Source organism: Portunus trituberculatus, chromosome 35 (genome assembly GCF_017591435.1).
Source record: "Portunus trituberculatus isolate SZX2019 chromosome 35, ASM1759143v1, whole genome shotgun sequence".
Taxonomy (NCBI): domain Eukaryota; kingdom Metazoa; phylum Arthropoda; class Malacostraca; order Decapoda; family Portunidae; genus Portunus; species Portunus trituberculatus.
This window is the reverse complement of record NC_059289.1, coordinates 6,777,641-6,787,640: the sequence shown is the minus strand read 5'-3', so window position 1 is coordinate 6,787,640 and position 10,000 is coordinate 6,777,641. Positions and strand designations below refer to the sequence as shown.

Genomic DNA, 10,000 nt, shown 5'->3' with positions numbered 1-10,000 from the left:
CCACTGCTTGTATATAATCTACGTAATATCTTTCTTAGTTTCTATGCTCGCATTTTCTTTCCCTTATCTGTTCTTCTGTACCTTCAAACCTCTCCCCTCTTACTTTTCTTCCTCTGTGTTATATTACGCAGCATGGCATCTCACATACAGTCTCGCGAGGACAACACGTCTGCACCTACATAGAGGCCTGCTTCGTGGCGTGGCTAGTGACACTCGCTATTGCACTATGCTTCTCGCTGGTTACTCATATGCTGGTGGTGTTAAATATAGGGAGGAGGAGGAGAAGTTCACTCCCACTCAAGGTTAAATGTACTGGAGAAGAAAAATCATTCATGATAAAAGCTGCTAAATTTACAGTTATACAAACATATATAATCTCCTTCCCTCCCTCTGTCTGTCTGTCTGAATGTCTCCCACCCTCCCTCCCCTCTCTCTCTCTCTCTCTCTCTCTGCAAACAGAATAAAACACAAAGCAAAAAACGTGACACTATCTAGCCAATCACTCACGCTCACGACAAGAGGTGATTTACAGACAGACAGAAGCAACGGTCTCCTCTTTCCTTCCCATTCTCTGTCGGAACCTTTGCCGGTTCGCTAATAGCCTGAGGGAAGTGGGAAGGTGAGGTACGCGGCTTAGGACAGTTGAGGGAGTAGGGTAGGACACCGAAAAACATGTCCAAGATACGATTTTACAAGGGTATTACCTGGGATTTCAAAACAGGGGTAATTCTTGAGTTACTTAAGAGATCTCGCTCTAATTTTACCTTCTTAGTACGAGAGAGAGAGAGAGAGAGAGAGAGAGAGAGAGAGAGAGAGAGAGAGAGAGAGAGAGAGAGAGAGAGAGAGAGAGATATTCTGATTCTTAACTTTTATTCACAAGAAGTAATGTACGTACATGTGAAAGAGACTGTTTGTTGCCCCAGGCCAGTCTCAGTATTTTTTACGTTGCAAGCGCTAGCAATGCATTATATGAATGCAATCAATACTTATAATTTACATTTGTTAATATTGTGATTTCCTGTATACACATACAGATGCATGAACGTTCATTAAGTCGCATCACAAAATTTTGGGTGAGCGTCGCTCGCTAGTGTCTCTTTTAGGACGATGATTGATGTGTCATGTGTGTGTACTGTATATACTGCAGGAGACTTGCTGCCTTGCTGGTCACCCCATAGATGTTCCATTGCAATATACTAATTTTGCTTCATTCTGTTGGTGTGGATGAGAGCGTTGATCTCTGTGGGTTAGGTTGTGGCCGCTCTGTAATTTGGTGGACGGCTGCGGTTGGTTGACTGTCAAGTATGACGCCTGCATTGATAGACGCGCTGGATTGGCTGGAGGTTGATGGGGTGGGTTGGTTGACAGTGAGGACTGGTGTGTGGTGGGTTGGGTACCAGGTGCTGTTGGTTGGGTGTTAGTGGTGGCAGGTGTGTGTTGTTGGTGAGGTGAGCAGTCAGGTCGCTGGTGTCGTCCTTCCTTGGTGCTTGATGCTTGTGTTGGAACCACACTCTGTTCTTGAGTAGCGTCGACCTCTATGTGTGTGGTGGAAGGCGCTACCGTGGTCTGAGGTAAGATTTTGTTTGGGCTGGTTAAATTCACAAGAAGTTCCTTTATACTGCTCATCTCGTTTACTAATGTTACCTAAATGGATGCAACCATTGTTCGTAGTTCTTGATTTTGCATTTTGCAATATTTCTTGGTTCAATTTTAGTGTTTTCACTTCTTGCCGCAGCATCTCCACTTCCTTCCGTAGGTTGTTTTGGGTCTTTGGTGGTGCAGGGTTGATAGTCGTTGGGTCTTAGTTCGGTGACTGGTGACGTACAGGCTGTGGCTCGTTTTTCTCGCTGGTGCATGGTGTATGTCGAGGCTGGGTGATGATGGGTGGCGTCTGTTTCCTGATGAGGTGTTGTGTAGCTGGCGGTACGATCTACTTAGTGAGGGCATGGGCAGGTCACTATTTGGGTCATCGCGGACAGGTATGTTGGTGGAGGGCAGCTGTGACCTGAGGTGTGTTAAGGTCGTGGTGGGACGGGAAGTCCGCTGGGCAGAGGAGGGTATTCCCTTGAGGGTGGAGCGTCGACTGTAGTTGATGGCAAGTTCAGGGTCCATAGAGAGAGAGAGATATTAGTGGTCCCCTGTGGTTTGTGTGAAGTGAAGTGCAGGTGTGTGTTTGAAGGTTACTGATACACCTGAATTAGCAAGCCGAAGGTCACTCAGGTGCGACATGTGGACGTACTCGGGAAAGAGTTCAGGATATTGGCTGATGAAGTGAACTCTCGTGCGTGCGTGCGTGCTTGCGTGTGTGTGTGTGTGTGTGTGTGTGTGTGTGTGTGTGTGTGTGTGAATGCTCTTCTTTGCCTGTTAATTTGTCTCTCGTCGTCCTTGTATTTCCGTGTACAAAGCAAGTTTACTTCCTCGTATGCTACACACACACACACACACACACACACAGGCATACATACATACACAGTCAATCAATTCCGACATGTGAACCCTCAATAACAGCAACATAATAACCAACTAAGGCAGAGGAGCTTACTGAGATGAATGAACACACGTACACATGTAAGGTCAACGGTGAACACAGTGGAGGGAGGCGGCGGGAATGGAAATCAGGATGAAGTATAATGAAGTGAATGAAGTGCACAACTAATAACCAAGTAACGGATCTCCGAGACAAACACGCGTACCAAGGACAGCGGCACTTATAGAGGCGCATGATAAGGGTAGGAAACGGGAAACGAACACTGGAAACACTCATTCATCACATGAATTCCAAGGTAGCCGTGCACTGGACTGGACGGCGCGTATCCTTGGCGCCACAAACACCCACACACTCACACACGGGGAAGGAACGACTACTACCTATTGAATTCTCACTCCCAGTCGTAAATTTCTCTGTCCAATAAAGTTTACGAAAGGCCAAGCGAACGAGTCATGATCAAAGTTTGCCGATACGGAAATTTGAAAGATCATTTTTCCCGCCACTGCTGTAACGCTGCATGCCAGAGTCGCTCCAGGCCACCGCCACACGGGGGAGGGGAGGGAGGACCAGGTATGACAGGGAAAAGTACTTACCTGGGCACAGTAACGGATCCTCGTCGCTGCCATCGTGACAGTCCTTCACGTTGTCACACTTCCAGGCCAGCGGGATGCACTTCTCCTCAGAGCCCCGGCAGGCGAAGGAGGTGATGGAGCATTGGAAGGTTTTCTGCTCTAGGCCTTCCACCGCCGCCAAGCCAACCAAGCACGCGGTCACAAACACTGTCCTCCACCGCCACATCGCTAGCACGGCCTCTCAAGACCACCACCACCACCACCAGGAATGTGTTGGGATGGGACCAGGAACACCTTGCGCTTATAAATCCTCCGGCGTGTGTGGGAGAGGTGGTACCTTATGTTGGGTGTTTCTCTCGGCACCACTCACTCGCACACTGACCAGGCACAGAAAAAAATTACCCCTAGCGAGGTTCGTTGACACAGGAAGGTAATGAACGAAGCGTCCCCTTAAGGAAACCACTCACAGACGCAGGAGAATGCGGCACACGCACCCTCCGTCTCGCCTTCAATGTGACTAAACTGCGAGAACGTCCAGCCAAGAGCGTTTTGTGGAGTTGCCAAGTATGACTAGCGCCACACACACACACACACACACACACACACACACACCTTTATTTCTGTATGGGGGAAGGAATGCCTGCCATCTCGCCGTGACGTTTATAATACGGTACCGCGGCTGCTTAGATGTGTCCTGACGGTGATGGAGGGACACGTGTGGCAAGGGAAAGCCTACGCAGCAGCAAGTTCAGGAGCAAACACGCACCTCGCCTCCTGCTGCCTGCCAAGGTAACACAAACCTCACCTGACTGATCCGAGAACCTTTGAATCAATAAATTACTTTCAATAACCTTAGTCTTTGGTCCAGTTTGCCTCAGTTATTGCCGCTGTGAGGATGCTGTCCCCTGCCTCCCCCAAACCCAGTTACGTATATACCGACACGTCTGCAACAGGGGGAGTCTTGCCCCTTCCCCACCCCTCCCCCGTAACGAGTGACTGACGCTCCGGGTGGGCTGAGGTGTGAGGTGTTCAAGACCCGCCCACCTTCACACACACACACACACACACACACACGGCAAAATCTAACGCTCTGTGATTTGGCAATAATTTTATAGATATGCGTCTTTCATTACAACTATTATTATTATTATTATTATTGTTATTATTATTATTATTGTTGTTGTTGCTGCTGCTGTTGTTATTATTATTATTATTTTTATTATTATTATTATTACCATTATCATCATCATCATCAGCAGCAGCAGCAGCAGCAGCAGCAGCAGCAGTAGTAGTAGTAGTAGTAGTAGTAGTAGTAGTAGTAGTAGTAGTAGAGTGTTTCCGAATGTGTCTCATATTCATCGTGGTTTCCTACAAATCAGGCAGCGGCCAGTGCTTCGCTCAGTGCAAAGGTCGTACAGTCCGGTGTGCATGAATTGCTGGGAAGCAAAAAGTCCTGGTAATGTCTTGTGCCGAGTGATCCTCTGCGGCAGGAGGTGAGCTGAAGTTGCCGCGGCATCTCCGCCAAGACGCTCCCCACGACAGTGCTTTCCGCGAGAGTTTTTGGGTGTCGGCGTTGATGTGGTGTCCATCTTGTGCAGCTGGTGGCGACAGCTGATCAGGTGTTGTGGTGCAAGGACGTTGACTTTCCAGCTGTGTTGATGTCTAATCTTGATTTTACTCTCACTTTCCCTGTGCAGTGATCGCCGGCTGATAACTGGTCGTGAGGGGCACCAGGCAGGGACGGCCTTGCCAGATCGATAGCGGCGAGCCTAGAGCTGTGTCAGGTGGTGTATGGACGCCTGCCTTGCAGCCGCGCCGCCTCGGGCCTGCCTGCCTGCACCACCTGATAAAGGCACACATCTCCTGTGCGAGACGCCCTGCAGCACCTCCTGACGCCTCAACGCGGCGTGGAGGCTCACGTTTGTTTTTTCCCACTCACCTGAGGGAGAAATTCCCACAATTCTGGCAACCCAACAGAAAGCGGCACGGCAGCCAATGGGCGGCAGAGGTTGTGGCGCGATGGTGACGTCATTAATATGGTGTCACACGAGGATGCCGCCCCAGTATCTGCGTGGAGGGCGACGCTCCAACAACACTCAGCCGTCACGCCATACGTACGCTCACGCCGCAGTCCCGTTAGCCGCGCCACCTCCGGCGGGCGTGGTCGGTCCGCCGCTAGGTCTGGCCAGGGGAGGGGGACACCAATGACGCCGCCCAAGAATGCATATTGATCGGCAAGGTGAAGGAGGAGGTCAGCAGGCCCAGGGCGGCTCGGCACGGGTGTGGGTGTGGGTGAGGGTGCGGTGAGTCTTCGTCAGTCTGCCTGCCGTGCCCCCACTGCCCGCCGCGACGCCTGACCTTGACCAGCCAGGAGAGAGTCCTTAGCTCTCGCCGCCACTGCCTGCCCGAGGTCAGCCTGCTGCTGCATCTCTCACTGCCTCTCCTCCTACTGATAATTCTGCTCCAGTTAACAGCAGCAGCAGCATTGCAACAACAGCAGAAGCTGCATGGCAGCAGCAGCACCACCACCACCACCAGTAGTTGTAGTAGTAGTAGTAGTAGTAATAATAATAATAATAATAAAAATAATGACCATTAACATACGAAATCATCACTACATAACGAAAACTCTGCGTATTCGCACAATATCAGAGACCTAAATCTCTGCCATTATAGGAACAAGCTGAACACACAACCACCAACACAACCACCACCTCACCTCCGCGCCGCTGCCGCCGATACCAGACCAGCAAAATCATCCATGCGACAAGTACAGCTACGAGGCAATAATAGCACAGGTGACCAATGTACACCGGGTAAGAAGAGTACAGAGTAAAGCCTTCAACTTTACCACACCTTAAGAGTTTCCAATGAGCGCTTAGGCTTGCGTTCAGGAGTGAATGGGTGACAGCTTCAGCCCGTAAGGAAGATCATGCATTCTAGAGCTTGTAATCTGTACCTGTATGCCTATAACTCTGCATCCTATACTTTTGTATGTGTAAATTTCCCTGTAACTTGTACCTGTATATCTATATCTGTTTGTAACCTGTGCCTATGTACCTGTAAATTTGACTAACACGTAGTACCTGCATATCTGCAAATTTGTCTGTAACCTGTATTTGTAAGTGTGTTTATCCAGTGCGTGAGTTTATTCTTGCTCTCAATTTTCATAATTTTCACTGTTATCCCTTGAAGTCATTCCTCCTCCTCCTTCTTCTCGTGCATGCACATTTTTAACTCAAGCATTGACTTGTTGACTTGTAGTTCTGTATCCTCTTAACCTGTACTTTTACCTGTAACAAAGGTTGGACACTCATCTAACGTAACCTAAACTAACCTAACCTAACACACACAAATAAATTAATAAATATAAGTAAATGCATTACAAAAAACATTTACTTCCCTGTCACATCATTCACTCCTCTCTTCCACTCCTGCCTTCCTTCCCTCCACTTGCCTTCCTATTCCCTCTTCCACTCACTCCACCATTACACTTTGGAGCATTCCCTCAACCTTCTCTCCTCTTCAATATCCTTTCCCTCCACCTTCAATAACTCCTGCAAATCCTCAGTCATTCCTCCCTCCCTCCCTCCCTCCACCTCCATATCCTTCGCCTCCACCGCCATGACTCCCCGCAGAACCTCTCCCTTGCCTCCTTTTCAGCGTTACTTCTCCTTGCAAGTCTTCATCCTTATCTTCATTTTTATCCCTCCACTCCTCTCTCTCTCTCTCTCTCTCTCTCTCTCTCTCTCATCCTTTCCTTGGTCTCCGTGTAATGTTTCGCCCACTTCTCTCTCACTTCTTCCTCCCACTACATTACCAGAGAGAGAGAGAGAGAGAGAGAGAGAGAGAGAGAGAGAGAGAGAGAGAGAGAGAGAGAGAGTACTTCACATAAAAGCTAAAGTCTTATCCACGGAATTCTCTCCTTGCTAAAAATAAAAGCGTATCTAATTTATTTTGCTCAGTGATGTAATATTTTCCCTAGTGTCGTGCGTCCATCACACCAACAGAGGAGGAGAAAGCCAACTGTGTGTGTGTGTGTGTGTGTGTGTGTGTGTGTGTGTGTGTGTGTGTGTGTGTGTGTAGTTGCATCATTGTGTTCGAAAATAGATATGTAAGTAGATAAATGTATAAAAGAAAAGGAAGAAATGAAGAAAGAAATATATTGAAGATAAACGGGAGGAACTTTCTCATGTATTTATTTTGCCAGAAGAGGAGAAGAAGGAGAAGAAGAAGAAGAAGAAGAAGAAGAAGAAGAAGAAAGATGATGATGAGGAAGAGGAAGGAAAAAAATAGTTATAATAATAATAATAATAATAATAATAATAATAATAATAAGAAGAAGAAGAAGAAAAATATGATGAAAAAGAAAAAGGAGAAAACTAAAAAGAAGCCCGAAAATATCAATACCATGGAACAAATACACTAAAGGCAACAGAGAGAGTCAATCCATCTTCCCTTCAAATATTTTACAATGATCGCGCAGGACAAGAACGAAAGAGGAAAAAGGATCCTTGAAAATGTAAAGTTCCTGTGTTTTTGTTTGAATCTGCAGGTAAGAATGTATTTTTTTCTTTTCACTTTTTTTCGAATAGGAAATGAAAGAGAAAGAAGCTTCGGGGCTTAGCTCGAACGCTCCTATTTTTTCTCCTCTCCTCTTCTACTTCTACTCCTCCTCCTCCTCCTCCTCCTCCTCCTCCTGCTCCATGAACGCGATCAGAGCCGAACCAGACGCTTTCATCTCCTAACCAAACATCACGAGGCTCATCTAATCAACTACACCACAACAAAAACAAACAAGCGAATGCACAAACACATAAACAAGCTTGCAAATCAATGGCACAAGAAACAGAGAAGACAAAAGCAAAAAATGCAAACAAACTAATGCACACACAAACAGATAAACAACCTGGTGGATCAAGGATACAAAAAAAAGATAAAAAGGCAAAATAAAGATGCAAGATCAATATAACACCAACATTAGCACCACGACCGCCAATACCACCACCATCGCAACCCTGCCTCGCCACGAACCCTAGACTCCCACCACCGCCACCACTGCCACCACCGCCATCACAGCAGCCGCCTTCTTCAGCGTTCCCCTTCGAGAGCATACTGAGAAATTCCACGACGCCTCCTGATCCTTGAGACCTGCAGAGCCTTGATACTAACCAAACACCACGCCAAGGAGGAGGAGGAGGAGGAGGAGGAGGAGGTGGGAGCAGGAGTTGTCAGGTTGAAAGAAACGTGCTATTCATTCTCCCTCTCCCTCTTCCTCTCTCTCTCTCTCTCTCTCTCTCTCTCTCTCTCTCTCTCTCTCTCTCCCTATTCCTCGATCTTTCATTACAGAAAGACTGCAAGGCTGCTTGCTTCTTGAATACAGTTTGTTCAAAAGAAGAAAAGGAGGAAGGAAGGAGGCAAAGAGGAGGATGTGAGTGAAAAACAGCAACTGAGATTATAAACTACTACTACTACTACTACTACTACTACTACTACTACTACTACTACTACTACTACTACTACTACTACTACTACTACTACTACTACTACTACTACTACTACTACTACTACTAATGCTGTTGCTGCTGCTCACTATCTACACAGGAAATAGACATGACAGTTTATATTTAGACTTTTCCTTTATTTGTATTTAATGGAAAAAATATACGAAGAGAAAAAAAAAAAACTGGATGGATGAAATAAAAAAAAATGAAAAAACTTGACCCCAATGTACGCGGCAAATAAAAAGACAATTGAAAGAACGACTGGAAAGAGAGAGAGAGAGAGAGAGAGAGAGAGAGAGAGAGAGAGAGAGAGAGAGAGAGAGAGGGGTGAATGCCATTTAAATGGAGAGAGAGAGTGAGTGGTAAAACAGGATATACTTTTAGTGTGTGTGTGTGTGTGTGTGTGTGTGTGTGTGTGTGTGTGTGTGTGTGTGTGTGTGTGTGTGTGTGTGTGTGTGTGTGTGTGTGTGTGTGTGTGTGTGTGTGTGTGTGTGTGTGTGTGAGTGAGTGTGTGTGTATGTGTGTGTGTAAACTTCACCTATGGTCTTCTGATCATCGAGGCTTTCTCTTGAAGCTGGTACAGAAGTGAGACTGGAATGAGTGAGTAAGTAGGAAAGTGAAGGTGTATTGAGAGTGAGGGGAACGAGCGAGTGCGGGATGAGTGAGTAATGAGTGAGTAGAGTGAGTGAGTGATGGCGTGGGCAGGGAGGGGAAGGGATAGGAGTGAATGCCAAGAGGAATGAGTGGGCAGAGCAGCTTGACTCGTTACGCAATACAACACAAAGCTATTATACAACCCATCAAGAGAGAGAGAGAGAGAGAGAGAGAGAGAGAGAGAGAGAGAGAGAGAGAGAGAGAGAGAGAGAGAGAGAGAGAGAGAGAGAGAGAGAGAGAGAGAGAGAGAGAGAGTATCCAGTGCGTTTCCATTTCCCTTTTTTCTTCATCAAGTTGTAATCTATTTCTTTCTCCGTTTTTTTTCCTTTCAATTACTCTCTATCCTAATCTAGAGTAACTCCGTCTCTCTCTCTCTCTCTCTCTCTCTCTCTCTCTCTCTCTCTCTCTCTAATCTGAGAAGGAACAAGGAGGAGGGACAGCTAAAGGGCAAACTCATCCGTTCTAATAAAACATGCCAGAGTCGTTAGCGGCAAAACACATATTTTTGGCAACCACACAGACCAGGATAAAGAATGGGTTTAGATACCAGAGAGAGAGAGAGAGAGAGAGAGAGAGAGAGAGAGAGAGAGAGAGAGAGAGAGAGAAATTATTTGTTTAAGTTTATTGTATAGAAGCTTTAACATAGTTTTCTCATCGTCAGTACATTAGTTGGCCTTGAAAATGACAGGATACTTAAATCTGAGAGAGAGAGAGAGAGAGAGAGAGAGAGAGAGAGAGAGAGAGAGAGAGAGAGAGAGAGAGAGAGAGAGATTTTTTATAGT

At 46.6% G+C, this 10,000-nt stretch overlaps 1 protein-coding gene and 1 long non-coding RNA gene across 10 annotated transcripts in view; one reads left to right on the top strand and one right to left on the bottom strand.

Moving 5' to 3' along the window:
- Positions 1–10,000, bottom strand: part of LOC123513176 (very low-density lipoprotein receptor-like) — a 454,065-nt gene that overhangs the window by 110,469 nt on the left and 333,596 nt on the right. For 2 of the 9 annotated variants that reach the window (XM_045270124.1, XM_045270125.1), the window contains exon 1: positions 3,082–3,586. The exons of 1 other annotated variant lie outside the window; for it this stretch is intronic. In XM_045270124.1, the coding sequence (XP_045126059.1) occupies positions 3,082–3,286 (205 nt within the window). In that variant the 5' untranslated portion in view covers positions 3,287–3,586. Of the gene's footprint in view, positions 1–3,081; positions 3,592–10,000 lie in introns of those variants that run through there. 6 more of the 9 variants (XM_045270121.1, XM_045270122.1, XM_045270128.1 and 3 more) reach the window with 4 other exon arrangements.
- Positions 1,407–6,153, top strand: LOC123513181. The gene is made up of 2 exons (XR_006677287.1): positions 1,407–1,571; positions 4,758–6,153. It is a non-coding gene; the product is annotated as an uncharacterized LOC123513181 (long non-coding RNA).